General features: G+C 39.2%; 1 protein-coding gene across 2 annotated transcripts; it reads right to left on the bottom strand.

Annotated features, from left to right (window-relative positions):
- Positions 1-4,842: 4,842 nt before the first annotated feature.
- LOC120099227 (ubiquitin-conjugating enzyme E2 D4-like) lies at positions 4,843-5,748 on the bottom strand. Of its 2 annotated transcripts, none has more exons than XM_039100278.2 (2): positions 5,567-5,748; positions 4,843-5,381 (listed from the first exon to the last, which is right to left on the bottom strand). In XM_039100278.2, the coding sequence occupies exon 2, from the start codon at positions 5,352-5,354 to the stop codon at positions 4,887-4,889; it is 468 nt and encodes a 155-aa protein (XP_038956206.1). In that variant the 5' UTR covers positions 5,355-5,381; positions 5,567-5,748; the 3' UTR covers positions 4,843-4,886. The 2 variants fall into 2 exon arrangements, with proteins under 2 accessions (XP_038956206.1, XP_038956205.1); XM_039100277.2 differs by having other exon boundaries at positions 5,572-5,748.
- Between the last annotated feature and the right edge of the window lie 13,201 nt (positions 5,749-18,949).

The raw sequence follows: 18,949 nt of genomic DNA, 5'->3' as shown, positions 1-18,949 counted from the left end.
GGCGGCAGCAACCGGGAAGATCTGCGCCACTCTTTCCAGGAGCCTCCATGCACCAGGGTTCCAAATGACGTTTGGTGTTTTCCTCTGGCGTCTGGACGTGCGCAGAGTGCAGTCTCTTCTGGCCTCCCAGGCGTGCGCGCCTCTCTGAAGGTTCAGCTCTCCCTTCCACGGGATTTGGGTGCAGAGAACTGTTTATCCGGTCTGTTTCCTTCAGGTTCCGGCGGTGTCTCAGGTGCAGGGGTCCTGCCGCTCCTGGGCCCTCCCCTACGGGAACCCAGAGGCCTTATACAGTTGCCTCTTGGGCCAGGGATGTGGGCAGGGGTGGTCAGTGTTGGTGGTCTCCTCCGCTCTGCAGCCTCAGAAGTGCCCACCTGACCAGGCAGTGAGGTCTCTCTCCCACGGGGTTTGGGAGCAGAGAGCTGCTGCGGGCCGGGATCCGCAGGTGTGGGACTTCCGGTAAACACAGGAAGTGCCCGGTCCCAGAGGAATTTTGCCTCTGTGTTTCCTGAGTTCACCAGGCAGGTTTCTTGCAGGGGAAAAGTTGGTCCTACCTGCGGGTCCAAGGCTCAAGTTTGCTCGTGGGGTACTGCCTAAGTCCTCTCCGCTGTGGCAGCAACCGGGAAGATCTGCGCCGCTCTTTCCGGGAGCCTCTGTGCACCAGGGTTCCAGATGGCGTTTGGTGTTTTCCTCTGGCGTCTGCATGTGCACAGAGTGCAGACTCTTCTGGTTTCCCAGGCGTGTCCGCCTCTCTGAAGGTTTAGCTCTCCCTCCTACGGGATTTGGGTGCAGAGAACTGTTTATCCGGTCTGTTTCCTTCAGGTTCCGGCGGAGTCTCAGGCGCAGGGGTCCTGCCGCTCCTGGGCCCTCCCCTGATCAGGCCGTGAGGTCTCTCTCCCACGGGGTTTGGGAGCAGAGAGCTCCCTAAGTATGTTTTTATCTGGTTGAAATAAAGGTCTTCACTTTGCTATAACATTTGTCTGAGTAGATATCTTTGGTAGGATACTCATAAGATAATAGGAGTATACATTGTTTATCATATATATGTATGTATATATATGCATATGAGTATTATGAATTGTGCAATACATTTTTTCTTGAGGTCATGAACAATGACCTCATTGTCCACAGAATTTCAGAGAAATTCAATTTTCTGGAATTATCAAACCAAAAGCAAAAAATGGTGGCTTTAAACAACGAAATAGAAATCTGAAGAATATCTTTATTTTTTTCTGTAAGATATGAGAAAATTTTAAACTTGTAGTCTACACAGGTAGACTACAGTATAAATGCAACTCTTATTGCCAGAGGTAATTGTCATTACAGAGGTTTACTGATAAATAAGTTCACCCCTTCCAGTTCATTCTGAACTCTCGCTGATTGATTCAACTATGCTTTTCTGGCTCAAAGTCCTTTCCAAGCTGACAAATTCGATCTTACATCTCTTGGCTTCTAACTAAATTGTTCTGCTTGGCCTCATAGAAACTTTGTCAATATGTTCTAATATTCTGGCTCCTCATTCTCACTTTCATTCTGTTTTCACCCTTAACCTGTCTCTGTACTGTCCAGTTAAAAATTCCTCTCTCTCTCTCTCTCTCTCTCTCTCTCTCTCTCTCTCTCTCTCTCCTTCTCCCTCCCCTTCCCCTTCTCTTTGCCCTTACCCTTCCCGATCTCTCTCTCTAAGCTGTTCTCACAAGTGCTATCTTTCCTGTCTGTCATCGTGAAAATGGAGCATACCCTGCCTGTGATTCATTATTCCAAATCTCTCCTGATTTATCACTTTATCACCTTGTGCCTCAGTTAGACATCACTTTCAAACATGATTGCTTGTTTTTTACAAAATAGCCTCACCTTCACTCTTTGAGATTAAAGATGTATACTAAGGGCATGTCTGTATTCTAGATAGAGGGATTAAAAATATGCCATTCCAGCTGGATCACATACAAGTAGAAGGTCTTGGGAAGTATCTATTGCCAGAGCAATCATGTTGCTGGATTAAAATTCCTCTACACTTCAGTTTAGTCAATTTTCACAAGCTTGAATATACTGCATTTGTTTTATTTTCCTTTTAGAATTTATCATGGGTCTATTATAACCTTCAATATCACTTGTGCAACAGAAACCCTCTTATCTACTGAAAAGCAATTCAAGTAATAAAATTACAACTATCACTAATTCTGAGTTAACCTTCATTTTTCTTGTCTCTATCTCAAGGGGAAAACTGATCAGATTATTGAGTTTCTAAATACTTAATAATGCATAATCATGGATATACCTATCCATGAAAATTTGTATCACCTTCTACTTCAAAATGATACAAAGAGTCATATTTTAATGATATTAGTCTTCTACTCACAGCCTGGGTCTTAGTAAATGTACATTATTCTCCATTGCATAACTGGAAACAACAAACAAACAAAAACAAACAAACAAACAAACAACAAACACCTCAGGGATAGTTCCATGACTTTTGGGGGTAATTTACTGGTAGTATGGGATTATAGTGAAATTGGTGTTAACGTTGTTTATCAAGCATCCAATGACTGACCAATTTTTTCCTATTAGTGAAATGTCTTGGGACAGCCATTATTTTCCAGAGTTAGCAAAGATATTGCATGATGACTGCAATTATTGTTCTTCTATGTGAATAATTCTTGTTAGCCCTAGCTATAATAGATCTCATATCTTATTAAATTTATACACTGATTACTCTCTCTCTCTCTCTCTCTCTCTCTCTCTCTCTCTCTCTCTCAGTACCTCCTCTAACTTGTCTGCTTTCTCTTCCCAAGTAGCTTGCTTGTGGTATATTTATGGTGTTTGTGTAAGTAAAATATTCCACATGTGAGATAAAATATGTGATATTCATCTTCTTGACTTCACTTAGAAAACCATTTAAATAGGCCACAAACGTATAAATGTCTGCAACATACTCAGGTTTTTTGGTCATGGTCTTTTATCACAGCAAAAATAAACCTAAGACAGAGGGAGAGAAAAGAAGAGAACAATGAAGTGAGTACATGAAGAGAAAACTAAAATTAAGGGCCATTGGATGGGCAGTAAGAAAACATAATGTAGTAGAAACTTCCTAAAATATATACATATATGAAAGTAATCTAAATAAAATCATCAATTATAACTGTCCAATTGGACTGTCACCAAATGAAAATTTCAGTGCTGGAAATGGGTTACATCTAATTGGGTTATTTGGTAAGCAAGGCCTCCAAACAACCCAAGACCTTGCCAATAAAGTTACTCTCAATAAAGTTACAGCAAAGCCTTATTGAGAAGAGAGCACCTACAGAATAGCCTGAATACAAAGAAGTCAGCTGGTTCTTACATAGAGCCTTCACCCCTATAGACTAGTGTTCTTGGTAAAGAAAGATGTTCTGTACAATACTAAACCATAAATATAAATATCAACCCTGCTATAAACATTTTGATCAACAATGGTGTCCTACCTGTTATGCTTTAGTAAGCTAGGGCAATGCTAGCACAACGTTTTTGGAAGTAAACAACTGAAATCTGATTTGACATTAGACCTACTCCATGAGACAGCTTTGGTGACCAAGAACCTGAGAATAGATAGCCCAGGCCCCAGTGGAAAACCCTAGTTCTATTTTTTTATTAAAGGAATGCAGCAATAAAATGACTCCTAATGACATTCTCCTATACTCATAAATCAACCAGTTCTTTGCTCAGTCATCATTAGAGTATCTGCCTTCCACAGCAGATGGGAATAAATACAGAGACACACAGCCAGAAATTATATGTGGAGAAAGACTTTTGAACACACAGACCTAAATGAGATGTCTCCATCAAATCTCTTCCTCCGGGTCTCAGGAAACTGTGTGAAAGAGTATGCCAGAACCTTTATGTCTCTGTGGGATATCAGATGGGAGATGATAGAGCTTAAAGGAGAAGTGAAGTGAACACACGCCCACCCTTATCCCTAACTCACATTTTATCTCCTATTGATAAATATATACAAATGAGAATTTAGTTTTCTCTAAGGATGTCTCACTGTGCAAACAATCTACTTCTTAAGGGTAGGCTGCTTGCCCAGCAGCCAGCAGAAAACAAACGCAAACTCAACAAATAACATCTTTGCAACTTTGGAGTTTCCTTGTCTCATGTTAGACATTTTTGAAAAAAAAAAAGGCTTTAGGCATATTGCCATTGGATACTAAAGCCACCATGTTTTGTTCTTGCTTTGTTTTCCAATTCTGATTCAGTAAAGAAATGGCTTGGGCAAATATAAACTGAAATTGTTGTACCTGTTTTCCAATATCAACTCTTTTACTCTCTCAGCATCTCCCAGCAACCTTTACTTCTCACTCTACCCCAGTCTTTCCCATACCCCATCCATCTCTACTCACCACATTACCCCAACTCCCTACCATTCTGTCCTCCCCTAGCTTCCCAATTTCCCCACACCCAATCCATCTGCCTGCTCACTCACCCACTATCTACCCAACATATCACTTCCATCTCCCCTTCTCTCACATCCCTCTCCCCAACACCCATTCTGTTCTTATTCTCACATCCTCCTCCCATCCCTCCTCCCTTCTCATTCTCATTCCCATACCCCCTACCCCACTCCCCCACCTCCCACTAACTCCCATCCATCTGCCCTTCTTTCACTCCCCACTTCCCTATACCCAATCCATATACCCTTTACCTCACTGGCATGCCCCACCTTCCCAGTATCCTATCCATTTTCCCTTGTTTTCCACCCCTAACCCTCACCCATATTTACCCTATGGTACTACGGAAATTTTAAAATATCTATCTAGAAAAGTGTAGAAAGGCATGGTTGCTCAAAGTAAACAAAAGAAACATGACTGATAAAGTGGACCAATGGTTTTTATTATGACCATATTGCATTGAAATTACATTGCATATCTCTCAGTCCACTCTCGAGCCATTCTATCATACTGCTTTAAATCCTTGCGATAGACCTTTGCAATTTCAGGAACCAGGGGGTCATCAGGATTTGGATCACATAATAGAGAGCAGATAGAAAGAAGAACTTTGGAAATTGTAAGTGCAGGTGACCATTCAGAATTCAAGATATCTAGGCAGATGCTTCCATTTTTGCTAATGTTTGGATGGTAAATTCGGGTTATGAATGAAACTTTGGGCGGCCTGAAGGGGTAATTGGACGGAAAGTGGACAGACAGAAAAAAAACCCCTCCCTGGTAGGGGCTGTCTTCGGGCCCCATTATGGTCGCTTGCCAATGAAACAAATTTTCTGCCACTGGCCCTGCAGAACACTGAGCAGGTGGATCTTGAGAGAAGGCAACTAATTCCTTCTGGATTCTTTTAAGAGCCATCTCTTCCAAAGTAGGATGAACCATCTTCACTGAAGGCTCTGTTCACCTAGGCTATAGAAAGAGATGAGAAAATGACAGATGATTAAACTGAAGGAGGCGAGGTCACGTTATTAAAGCATAATTCAGAGATGGAAGGCGGGAAGAGAAGGGAGGGAGGGGGAGAAGAAGGGAGGAAGGGCGGTTGGGAGGGAAGGAGGGAGGGAGCACACCAACGGCCAGAGGATTTGCTACTTAACTGTACCTGTAGGGCTCAAGGATTCCTGTGGATTCAGACCAAGTGTTAAAGAATCTGCTGTAGTTGCTGGAAGGCTGTGATGCCTGGGGGCTGAACAACTGCTCCGAAATACAGCTGTCTGGAGAGGCTAAAGTTCCCCCGGCAGCCTGCCACTAGAAATGCTGCTGGACATGGTCCCTTCTTGGTAATGGCTGAAGGATATTTTATGATGTCACAGAGAGCATAATAATGAGTGAAGGGCATGTCAGTCAGTGTGGGGTCAACGTGGGGTCAGCAGCAAGTCAACTTGGTGTCAATGTGAGGTCAGTGTGGGTGTTCACTTTATAATAATGTAGGAGAGGAGCATGTTGGGAGCAAGGAGAAAATGACTGAAACTGGCTGTACTGCACAGCTTCATAGAGCAGTTTGACTTTGATCTAATGAGTCACAGTCAACCTCTTCTACTCATTCAGAATATATCCGTCTATGCCCCTCTACTCACTAAATAGCTTTGCTGTAATTTTTATATTTTTAGGGTGAACACATTATCGCCCTTAATTTTATGTTTCCTTAAGATGATATTCTCTAGTATGAGCAAATTTAGCTCATACATTAGCTGTGATAACATTGTTTAAAGTAACTATTAGTTAAATTTGTATAAAAATCTATATGAATTAAAATCTTCAAAACTTTAACTTTGAAGTTAAAAAATGTAACTTTTGATATAATTGTGGCAGAAAAAGGGAATATAAAATAAGTCTTTGCTATGGCATGCATTATTTGTAAGCAATAAATGTAATGTCAATACAGTAGTTATAGCTCATGCAATAATTATGTATAATATTGTTCTTAATTTTTCTAAAAGTCCTCCTGTATCAAAACCACTCTAGGATTAGGCATATTATTTTCATTTGCCCATTGATTCTTCTTGAGTTGGGAACATTCCTATATCTTTGTGTCTGATTGTTTCCTACTGCTTCGTATGAAGGGTGTAGTATAACTCACATCAAACACGGGACTATTGCTTCTCAGTACTAAAGACATTGACATTGATAATCTGATGATTTGGAAAGGGGGCTCAGTTTTGGATTTTGAAAGTTATTAAGGAAGTTAAAGCAGTTTATGATTGAACAATAAGGATATGTTTACTCCTCATGGGTTTTTGTAAGCTATGTGGACTAACTTTCATTACAGAAAACTTGTATTCCTAAGAACTGTTAAAAATACTAAACATTGCCTAAGATAAATTAAAATTTAGGTTCTGAACTTAAACATTCTTAAACTGTTGGAATGTTAGGATTCCTTCCAGAGTCCTAGCAGCAGCCATGTAGGAGCCAGGGACTGGCCCATTCCCGTGCTCTCTTATCACAACCCCTCTTTGGACTGTTCCCACTACACCCCTCCACATGTTTCTATCTGGCCTCTTTCCTCTTCTGTTCTCTCTTCCTCTACTCTTCCACTACCATTACCACATCCTCTTCCTCCTCCTCCTCCTCCTCCTCCTCTTCCTCCTCCTCCTCCTTCTCTCTCTCTCTCTCTCTCTCTCTCTCTCTCTCTCTCTCTCTCTCTCTGTCTCTTCCTCCCTCTTCCTCCCCTTCCCTGTTCTCTTTTCCCTTTCTTTCTCTGCCTCTATTCCCTTCCTAACCCTCCTTCCCATGCCTCCAAATAAACTTCATTCTATACTATACCATCATATGGCTGGTCTCTCAATGGGGGTCGGGGGGAGGTGCACCCTCCCACCACACCATACCTGCATTTACAAAACATATCATTAACTTTTCCAGAACCATTGAAAGTTATAATAAGCTAATTAGCTTTGTAGTAGCTTCAAGGTATTTTAAGGTAGTGTAAAAATAATAATTCATTTTCTGAAAACCTTTTTCTTTAGTGTTGAACTAATATTGCTTAAACCTTCAACTTTGTGGTATATACTATGTTATCAACACACTTTGAAATATAGTAATGATATCTTTCCAAGAACTGTCAGTACATCGTCAGTTAGAAGTGACATCTGGAGATACCATCTCCTATCTATGTTTGAGTGTTTAGTGGCTCAATGTTGTACAAGTCTTTTGTAGGCTACCGTAGTTACTAGAAGTTTATTAGTGCAGTAGCTCTTTCATATCCTGAGGACAGTATTTGACTTATAGTTATCCTGATCTCTGGCTCTTGCCATCTGTCTACTTTCTTTGCCATGATGACTTCATGAGCCTTTAAGGAAGGGCATGTGACATGGATATCACATTCGGAGCTGAGGAATCCAGAGACATTTATTCTCTGCATCTTGATCTACTGTAAATTACCTTATTAATTGTCATCTACTCTAAAAAGGTGTTCTGATGAGAGTTAATACTTGGACTAGTGTGTAGTTATTAGAATAAGTCTGTAGAAGGCAGTTTAACCACATATCTACATACTAAAGTAATAATCTCTAATAAGATTTAAGACCTCACTGGCTGTGAGTTCATGGTAAGGTTTCAAAAGAGACAGAGTTGGAGTCAATCTAAGGCCAGTGGGAAAATTCTAAAACAAACCTCCAAGCACAAAGACCCCTCCCTTACAGGGAGAGTAAGGCTAGTTTAGTTCCTGTAGCAACTGCAAGCCAACCTGTCAGACAAAGCCACCTGTGAGTCCCAACTGATCCCCCCCCCCTCCATGACTCCCAATTGTCCCCCCTAGAATGTCCAGAATGGTCTACTGACCATGAGTCAACTTGAAGGTTGCTTCACTCCACTGATAGTACCCTGCCTAGTTACAAATTCTTTGAATTCTGCCCCAATTATTTGCAAAGTATAACCCTGTTAGAGTCTGCTCAGGGTTGCCTCTCTCCGAAAGGGAGTTGACTCCAACGAGTTGGAATAAAACTCCTCTTGCTTTTGCATTGATTACCACCTTCATGAGTCTCACTCAAGGGGTCCTGGACAAGGGTCACTTCAGACCTCACAATTTACAGTATGCTTTCATGCAGTGAAATTTGAATAGTCATAGAATGGTTAACTACCTTCATAACAATCCATTTTACTATTATACCATGCATATCTTACAAGTTCTAGTTTCTCCAACCTCCTTTAGGCCCTTCACCAATTTTTTTTTGTGTTCCTGTATCTATAGACATTCTAAAATCATTCCAGACATTCAGGGATGTTCTAAATACCACTTTTTTATAATCTAGTCTTTCTTATGGCAACAGCATTGTTTACATAGGATGGGGAGATGCAAGTTTGTAGACAGGAAGAAATAATGAATTTTGACTCAAGGTACTAATCTGAAATCTTTAGCATGATTATGTATATATATACATATATATGATTGTATCATTTATTATATGAATGATTATATCATCATTTGACATTGCTGTGACATGATCTTGATCTATTGTGGTTAATGCAACTAAACTTTACAGGTGGACTACATATGTTCAAATCTTAGATTTTTCATCAACTGACTGTGAAACTACGAATAAATTATTTAAAGTGCTTATGTTTCAGTCCTTTCATCTGACAATTATTAGTAATAAAATCTTTTTATTTAGAATATGTATTAGTCAGCGTTTTCTAGAGTCACAGAATTTATGAAATGTTTCTATATGTTAAGGGAATTTATTGTAATGACTTACAGACTTACAGTCTGTTACCTAACAATGGGCAGCTGTGAATGGGAAGTCCAGGAATCTAGTAGCTGTTCAGTCTCATGAGGCTAGTTGTTTCAATTGGTCTTCTGTAGAAGTAGATTCCAACAGGTGTTCTGACAAGTGCAAGCAGTCAAACAAGACAGTGACTATTCCTTCTTCTGATTCCTCATTTAGGTTTCCAGCAGATGGTGTGTGCCACCATGCCGGGATTTGGAATTTGTTTTGCTCTAGGCTGACTTTTAACTCAGAGACCTCCTTGCCTAATCTCCTGGATTAAAGGTTTCATGGCCACTGTGCATCAAGATCTCCATGTCAACATCCAGGAGAGAAACCTGTGTCTTCTAGTCTCAAGATCTGGATCAGAGGTGGGCCCTACAAATTGTAATTCTTTCCAGTTGTAGTCATTGACAACCAGGAATAGCCATCACAATCCACCTTGTCAATTTGACATAAATCATATCTCATGATCAAATTAAACAATAACCAACTCATAAGTATGCCTAACATGCTATAGTTATCCCTCATACAAACACCAACACATGATAAATTTATAATAGGTCAATGTCCTTTGGGAACATACTTTTAGTATCTCAACTTAAATACCAACTGATATTCTTTTAGCTGATGTTAAAGAAATTGGAAGAAAGCACAAATATCTATACTAACGTGTTCTTAAAAAATAAAACAAAAGCATTCATACCACTTTATAATTCTTATTTCTGCAACAGGTTACATTGCCTTAAGTGTTATTTATAATTACCATCCTGTACTACTCATTCTTTTATTTCCTCCACCTTCTGCAAGTACCTCAGCAGGTCTTGGCTCTTTTCCTGGAGGAGTGACCCAAACCTTCATCCCTGATGTGTCTGAGTCCTTTTTAATCCTGCTTGGATTAGGCTGTTGTAGTTTCCCTTTGACTTTAATCACAGCACATGGTAATACTAAGAGATGCCCTAAAGGATCTCCTACACTCCATACATAATCCTTCTTACCTTCATTGTGAAGAGGCTATCCAATTTCCCCCTGGTAGTCTGGATCTATCACCCATCCTAACACTGTTATTTCTTTCTTAGCATGTTTGTTTAAGGGAACTAGAAGACCAAAATGACCAGGGGCAGTCTGAGCTTCCAGTTCAGTGGAATATTTGTTGTGGCTCCTTGCAGGAGCACTACCCCCTCTGGAACCAAAACTTCTAGGCCAGCAAAATTTAGGGTTGTGTATACAGGGAGCAAAATTTTCCTAGTGGGTCACTAGGATTGATAGTCAGTGGAACTATTCCGTTTTTCCATCACTTGCTTGATTCCTGGACCCGTGGATCCTAGCTATGGAAGAAACTGTATATATATTGGAAGATGATTCAATGGTTATAATGCCTTCTAAAGAACCCTGCCCCAGCCCTCCATGATGCTGCCGCCTAATTGGCACTGTATCTATGTCTTCACAAGGCCAATCTGTCTTTCTATCAGATCAGATGCTTTAAGATGATGGTGCGGAAAATGGTAGGACTTGGGTCTTCCATGAACATGTGCTCTAAGGTCATTTTCACATAAACTAATAATTATGTTAAATAATATCCAGTATTTATTTGATATTATTCAATAATATATCAAAATAAATTTCTTAATGATTCAAGAGGTAATGTGAAATTACTTTATAAAGTGATTATAAAACTGAGTTAATACACATTTTCTTGTTACAATTTTCCTATTATTAATTTGTTTTTTAATTGGTCATAGCACTATAATTCAAGGTAATGTTTTAGTTCACTAAGAAAACAAATATTTGCTATATATCTTTTGAAAATTATTAAAATTCACAGAAACATGGAAATAACACACACTATTGCATGAAATAATGGAAAGCAAGAACAAGAATTGATTCAGTGTGAAGTCTGAATAGAAAGTATAATGAAGACTTTTGTGATATATAGTACAAAAGAGCCATGAGAGATATTACTTCTTACTCACAGTAAAAGAAATAATTGAGAAAAAATTGTGACTTTAAAATTTTTATCAAATAATTGCCTCGTATTTGTAGGTTATTGAGAAGCTGCCTTATCTATTAGTTGAAATTAAAATGGTATGTTATGGGCACGGTTTTGCAGGACTGATGCTATCAGCAAATCTACTTTACAATAGATTGTTAATAATAAGATCAATGTGCCTTACATAAATATTTACTCAATAGACCTTTCTTCTTCCTAACCACATATCGTAAAAACACAAATAATATCTGGCTGTGAGAAAGTGATAGTGGACATGGTTAATATTATTTTAAATTGTTTTGGTCTATGGTTTATAAGGAGAAGGTTACAAGTTATCAGATATAAATATTTCATTTTTCTCATACAGATGTTTTAGGCTAAGATGTAAACATGAAATCAGGCCTACAATTTGATTGAGAATGATACAGTAAATATATTTATGAGACTTAGCTCATTCTAGAAATCTGGTACATAAAAACATCTTAAAAGGAATTTAAAACATGGCTTAATATTTCCCTAGAATAATTTAATTTGAATTTTTAGTTCATAATTTGATGTATAGTAGAAAATACATGTGAAATAAGGAAATCAGAAAACTGTGAAAGAACTTTATTACTAGTAAATCATGAAACCAATGTGTCACTAATTTATCATAACTACATGTTTGATGAATTATCTCTGTTAGAGACAAATAAGGACTTATATGATTTGAGTTGTTATCTATCTCTAAAATTCCTTGAACAATAAAATTATGCTAATATATTGTTTAATAATAGTGGCCTACTCTAATAATGTGACAGCGTTCCTGGAACAAACTTCTATTGGACAGAGATAGGAATAAATGACAGGCTAAACTAAATATTCCCAAAAAAAGCCCCAATTGGAGAACCAGATTTTGTTGCAATTACTTATAAGAATATGGGTGTGTCTTAGGGTTTTAGTGCTGGGAACAGAAACCATGATGAAGGGAACTCTTATAAGCATGACATTTAATTGGGCCTGGCTTACAGGTTCAGAAGTTCAGTCCATTGTCATCAAGGAGGGAACATGGCAGCATCCAGGAAGGCATGGTGCAGGAGGAACTGAGAGCATTACATCTTCATCTGAAGGCTTCTAGTGGAAAACTGAATTCCGGGCAGCTTGGATGAGGGTCTTCAAGTCCACATCCACAGTGACACACCTACCCCCACAAGGCTATACCTCTTAATAGTGTCACTTCCTGGTCCAAGCATATACAAACCATTAAAAGGTGAGTGGTTACTTACAGGAATAGAAAGGCTCAAATATAACTGCATCACAGAAAGCCTATGCCAGAAGTGGTGACAACTTACCAAAGATGAAAACCTAAAGTGTATTTCAAAACCTGAAAGAAACTTAACAAAGTGGAGAGGTGTTGAGTTCCTCCACCCACCCCCCTGTTAATACAATTTTTCTGAGTCTCTTTTAGGGAGCTTACTTGGTTGGTACATTTTCAGATGCTTAGTTTGTTTGAGAGTCCTTATTACTTTTTTTAAATTGTTATTATCGATTAAGCTATTTATTGATTTTACTTCCCTATTGCAGCTTCCCTTCTCTCCTCTCTTACCAGTCCCTCCTCTTTCCCTCTCCACGATCTCTTCTCTCTCTCTCCCTAGAAAAAGGGAGGCATCCCATGGATATCAAGCAGCCCTAGCATTATAAATCCACAGCAAGAGTAGGTACATCTTCTTCCATTAAATTTAGACAAGGCAGCACAGTTAGGGGAAAAAGGATCCAAAGGCAGGAAATATAGACAGAGACAACTCCTGTTTTCTTTAGGAGTCCCACATGAAGAACCAGCTGCACAACTCCTTTATATGTTCAGAGAGCCTAGGTCCGTTTCATTCATGCTCTTTGTTTGAAAGTTCAGGTTCCATGAACCCCCACTGGTCCAGATTAGTTGACTCTAGGTTTTCTTGTGATGCTTATAAACCCTTTGGTTCCATCAATCCCTCCTCCCCCTCTTCCACAGGATTTTCTAAGGTTCACTTAATATTTGCCTGTCATTCTCTGCATCAACTTTCAACAGGGGATGGGTAGAGCCCCTATGATGACATTTATGCTAGGCTCCCATCTGCAAATATAGTTTAATATCATCAGTAGTAAAAGGAGTTGGATCCCTCTCATGGCATGGGTCTCAACCAGTCATTAGTTGGTTCTTCCTTCAAGTTCTACTTCATCTCCAACCCTGCACATCCTAGCAGTAGAGCAAACTGTGAATCTAAGGTTTTGTGTCATGTGGGTGTACCAATAGCTCCATTAGAATTCTTGCTGGGCTACATTAGACGGCCAATTCAGGATCCATATCCTCCATTGCTAGGAGTCTTATGTATGGCCACCTTCATAGATTACTGGGAATTCCTATTGTCCTAGTTTCTAGCTTGTCTCAGAGATTACTCACTCTCCCATCTAGTTGTCTCTCTCACTATCCTCTTCCTCTGCTGTCCCACAGACCTCATCTCTCCTGTTCTCATCCCTAACCCCCAACTCAATTTCCTCCTTTCATTCACCTTCTGATGTCAACTGTATTTCTCAGTAAATGTAATTTTTGTGCACTGTATGTAATTATCTCACATGCCTACTGCTGAATAAGCACATCCATTCTAGGTCCTATTGAACTCCAACAAACTGCCTTCTCTCAGCTTTTGACTGAATTGCTCTGCTTGGCCTCAATTTAAATCTGGTAATCTATTTGAATCTACTGTTTCATTCTCATTCTCTGTCTGGCCCATTCTGTCTTCAGACCTGCAACCTGTCTCTGTGAAACTGTTCCAGTAAAACTGTCTCCTCCCCTTCCTCTTCTTCATCTTCCTCCTCCCACCTCCCCTCTCTCTTTCTTTCTCTCTCTCTTTCTCTCTACTGCTCTTTCAAGTCTCTTTTCCTCTCTATGCTCATGAGATTTGGGCATAATCCATCTTTTACTCATTCTGTTTAATCTTTCCTTGATTCATCACTCTGCCTGACCCTCAATTAGGCAAACATGGCTATTTCCTTCTACAGATTAACATTACCTACATTGTTTGTAATTAAACATGTATGCAAAGTGTATGTCTGCATTCCAGTCAGAAGGAATAAAGGTGTATCATTCCAGCCAGATCACTCAGATCTAGGTTTTTTGATATGATCATTTGCAATTTTAGCCATGTTGCTGGATTAAAATTCTTCTACATTGCCCTTCTCAGTGAGATTCAAGCATGCCCCATTAGGCCCTCCTTGTTGCTTAGTTTCTTTAGGTCTGTGATTTGTGGCATTTTTATCCTGTACTTTATGACTAATATATACTTAAAATTGAGTACATATCATGTTTGTCCTTTTGGGTCTGAGTTACCTAACTCAGGATGATTATTTCTAGTTCTATCCATTTTCCTACAAATTTTATGTCATGGCTGTTACTGGATGAATAATACTCCATTGTGCAAATAAATGAAATGACTTTATCATTGAGGTAAGCAAATGCCCTTGTGGTATGGTAGAGCATTTTTTTTTTTGAGTGTCCAGGACTGGTATAGTTGGACCATGAGATAGAACTACTTGAAGTTTTCTGAGAAACTTACAAATTTATTTCCAAAGTTATTGTACAAGTTTGCACTGCAACTAGCAAAGGAGGACGTTCTGTTTGCTTGACATGCTGACCAGACATGTGTTTTTTCTTGAGTTTTTGTTTGTAGCCATTTTGACCAGCATAAAATGAAATGGCAGAGTTGGTTTGATTTGCATTGCCTGGTGCCTAAAGATATAGATTTTTTTTTTTTATAAATGCTTCTCAGTCAAGACAGATTGCTCTGTCGAGAATTCTGTTTAGATATATACCAAATTTTTAATTAGGTCCTTTGGTTTGCTGGTGTTTAGTTTCTTTTATTTTTTATTGGATATCATTTATTTACATTTCAAATGTTATTCCCTTTCCCAGTTTTCCATCTATAAGCCTCCTATCCCATTCCCATCCCCCTTTCCCTATGAGTGTGTTTCCCCTGTGAGGGGGGTCCAGATTTGGTAGGACCAAGAGCTTCTACTCCCATTGGTGCCCAACAAGGCCATCCTTTGCTACACATGCAACTAGAGCCATGTCTCTGTCCCTGTGTATTCTTTGGGTAGTGGTTTAGTCCTTCGGAGCTCTGCTTGGTTGGTATTGTTCTTAAGGGTTTGCAAGCCTCTTCAGATCCTTCAAACTTTTCTCTAAATACTCAAATGAGGACCCGTTTCTCAGTTCAGTTGTTTGCTGTGAGCATTCCCCTCTGCATTTGTTATGCTCTGGCTGAGCCTCACAGGAGACAGCTATATCAGGCTCCTGTCAGCATGCACTTTTGGCTTCAACAATAATTGTCTAGATTTGGTGGCTGTATAAACATAGGCTGGATTCCCAGGTTGGGTGGGTTCTGAATGGGCATTTTTTCAGTCTCTGCCCCAAATTTTTTCTCCATATCAGCCCTTATGAATATTTGTGTTCCCCCCTTTTAAGAAGGACTGAAGCATCTGCACTTTGGTCTTCCTTCTTCTTGAGCTTCATGTGGTCTGTAGATTGTATCTTGGGTAATTCAAGTTTTGGGCTAAGATCCACTTATCAGTGAGTATATACCGTGTATGTGCGTGTGGTTTTTTTGTGATTTTGTTGCCTCACCCAGGATGACATTTTCTAGTTACTTCCAATTGCCTAAGAATTTCATGAAGTCATTGTTTTTAATAGCTGAGTAGTACTCCTTTGTATAGATATACTACATTTTCTGTATCCATTTCTATGCTGAAGGGCATCTGAGTTGTTTCCAGCTTCTGTCTATTATAAATAAGGCTGCTATGAATATAGTGGAGCATATGTCTTTGTTATATGTTGGAGCATCATTTGGGTATATGCCCAGGATTGGTATAGCTGGGTCCTCAGGTAGTGCTATATCCAATTTTCAGAGGAAACTCCAGATGTATTTCAAGAGTTCTTGAACCATCTTGTAATCCCACCTACAATGGAGAAGTGTTCCACTTTCTCCACATCACTACCAGCATCTGCTGTCACCTGAATTTTTGATGTTAGTCATTCTAACTGGTATAAGGTAGAATCTCAGGGATATTTTGACTTGTATTTCCCTGCTGACTAAGGATGTTGAACATTTCTTTAGATCCTTCTCAGTCATTGTATAGTTCTCAGCTGAGAATGCTTTGTTTAGCTCTGTAACCTATTTTAATAGGGTTATTTGATTCTCTGGAGTCTAACTTCTTGAGTTCCTTGTTTATATTGGATATTAGCCCTCTATCAGATGTAGAATTGGTAAAGATCTTTTCCCAGACTCTTTGTTACTGGTTTGTCCTAATGACAGTGTCCTTTGCCTTACACAATCTTTGCAATTTTATGAGGTCCCATTTGTCAATTTTTGATCTTAGCGCATAAGCCATTGGTGTTCTGTTCAGGAAAATTTCCTAAGTGCCTATGTGTTCTAGGATCCTCCCCATTTTCTTTTTTTTCTATTAGTTTGAGTGTTTTATGTGGAAGTCCTTGATCCACTTGTACTTAAGCTTTCTAAAGGTGATAAGAATGGATCAATCTGCATTCTTCTACATGCTGACCTCCAGTTGAACCAGCACCATTTATTGAAAATGCTATCTTTTTTCTACTGGATGATTTTAGCTCCTTTGTCAAAGATCAAGTGACCATAGGTGTGTGGGTTCATTTCTGAGTGTTCAATACTATTCTGTTGAAGTAGCTGTCTCTATACCAATATCATACAGTTATTATCACTATTGTTCTGTAATACAGCTCAAGGTCAGGGTTGGTGATTCCCTTAGAATTTCCTTTATTGTTGAGGATAGTTTCGCTATCCTGGGTGTGTTGTTATTCCAGATGAATTTGAAAATTGCTCTTTTAAACTCTATGAAGAATTGAGTTGGAATTTCTTGGGGATTGCATTGAATCTGCAGATTGCTTTTGGCAAAATGGCCATTTTTAATATATAAATTTCACCAATCCATGAATATGGGAGAACTTTCCATCTTTGACATCTACCTCAATTTTGTTCATCAGCGACCTGAATTTCTTGTCATACAGATCATTCGTTTGCTTGGTTAGAGTCATACGCAGGTATTTTATTTTATTTGTCACTACTTTGAAGGGTGTCTGTGTACTATGATGGTTTGCCTATGCTTGGCCCAGGGAGTGGCACTATTAGAAGGTGTGGCCTTCTTGGAGGAACTGTGTCACTGTAGGGGTAGGCTTGGAGACCCTCCTCCTAGCTGCCTGAGGATGCTCAGTCTGTTTCTGTCTTCTTTATGGTGAGATGTAGAACTCTCAGCTCCCCCTGCCCATGCCTGCCAGGATGTTGCTATGCTGCCATGCTCCCACCTTGATGATAATGGACTGAAGCTCTGAACCTGTAAGCTAGCCCCAAATAAATATTGCCCTTTGTAAAAATTACATTGGTCATGGTGTCTGTTCACAGCAATAAGACCCTAACTAAGACTGTCATTTCTCTAATTTCTTTCTCAGCCTGTTTATCCTTTGAGTAGAGGAAGGTCACTGATTTGTTTGTTAATTTTATATCCATTTACATTGCTGAAGTTGGTTATTAGGATTAGTAATTCTCTAGCAGAACTTTTGGAATCACTTATGTATACTATCTTATCATCTGCAAATAGTGATATTTTGAGTAATTCCTTTCCAATTTATATCCCACTGACCTCCATTTGTTGTCTGATTGATCTAGATAGGACTTCAAATACTATATTGAATAAGTAGGGAGAGAGTGGGAAGCCTTGTCTATTCCCTGATTTATTGGGATGGCTTCAGATTTCTCTCCAACATCTAATGAGATGATCATGTGGACCTTTTTTTTTAGTTTGTTTACATAGTAGATTATGTTGATGGATTTCTGTATATTGAACCATTCCAGCATCCTTGGGATGAAGCCTACTTGTTCATGATGGATGATCATTTTGATACGTTTGTTGAGTATTTTTGCATCAATATTTATTAGGGAAAATGGTCTGAAGTTCTCTTTTTTTGTTGGGTCTCTGTGTGGTTTAAGTATAAGCATAACTGTGAATTCATAGAAAGAACTGGGTAGTGTTCCTTCTGTTTCTCTTTTGTAGAATAGTTTGGACAGTTATTGGTATTGGGTCTTCTATGAAGGTTTGATAGAATTCTTCGCTAAACCCTTCTGGTTCTGGTTCTGGGCTTTTTTGTTTGTTTGGAAGACATTTTTTGGATATATTTCTTTATTTACATTTCAAATGTTATTCCCTTTCCCAGTTTCCTGTCCATAAGCCCCCTATTCCTTTCACCATAAGGGTGTTTCCCCCCATGCAACCCCTTACTACCCCCTTTCTAATAACTATTTCGTCAGTAGTTATGGGACTGTTTAAATGGTTTATCTAATCCTGATTTAACTTTTATACCTGATATCTGTCAGAAAATTGTCCATTTCTTCCAGATTTTGCAGTTTTGTTGAATATCGACTTTCGTAGTAGGATCTGATAATTCTTTGAAATTCATCAGATTCTGTTGTTATGTCTCCCATTTCATTTCTAATTTTGTTAATTTGGATAAACTCTCTGTCCCCTCTGATTAGTCTGGCTAATAATTTGTCTATCTTGTTGATTTTCTCAAAGAACTAGCTTTTGGTGTATTGGATTTTATGTTATGCTATCTCTGACAGTGGCACTCTTAGAGACCTGTTTTCTTACAGTGAGATCTGGGTAGAGAGAGCTGTAGAACTGGCTCAGCTCAGGGTGCAGGCAGAAACTGGAAGGGTTCTGTCCCAGACTTCTTCTGGGTTTGTGTGTCCTGAGGC

The sequence above is a fragment of the Rattus norvegicus genome, chromosome X, assembly GCF_036323735.1.
Source record: "Rattus norvegicus strain BN/NHsdMcwi chromosome X, GRCr8, whole genome shotgun sequence".
Taxonomy (NCBI): Eukaryota; Metazoa; Chordata; class Mammalia; order Rodentia; family Muridae; genus Rattus; species Rattus norvegicus.
This window is presented reverse-complemented; position numbering and strand designations above follow the sequence as displayed.

Coding starts and splice junctions, on each gene's coding strand:
- LOC120099227 (XM_039100278.2), bottom strand. CDS start 5,354: ATGGTTCATCCTACTTTGGAAGAGATGGCTCTTAAAAGAATCCAGAAG.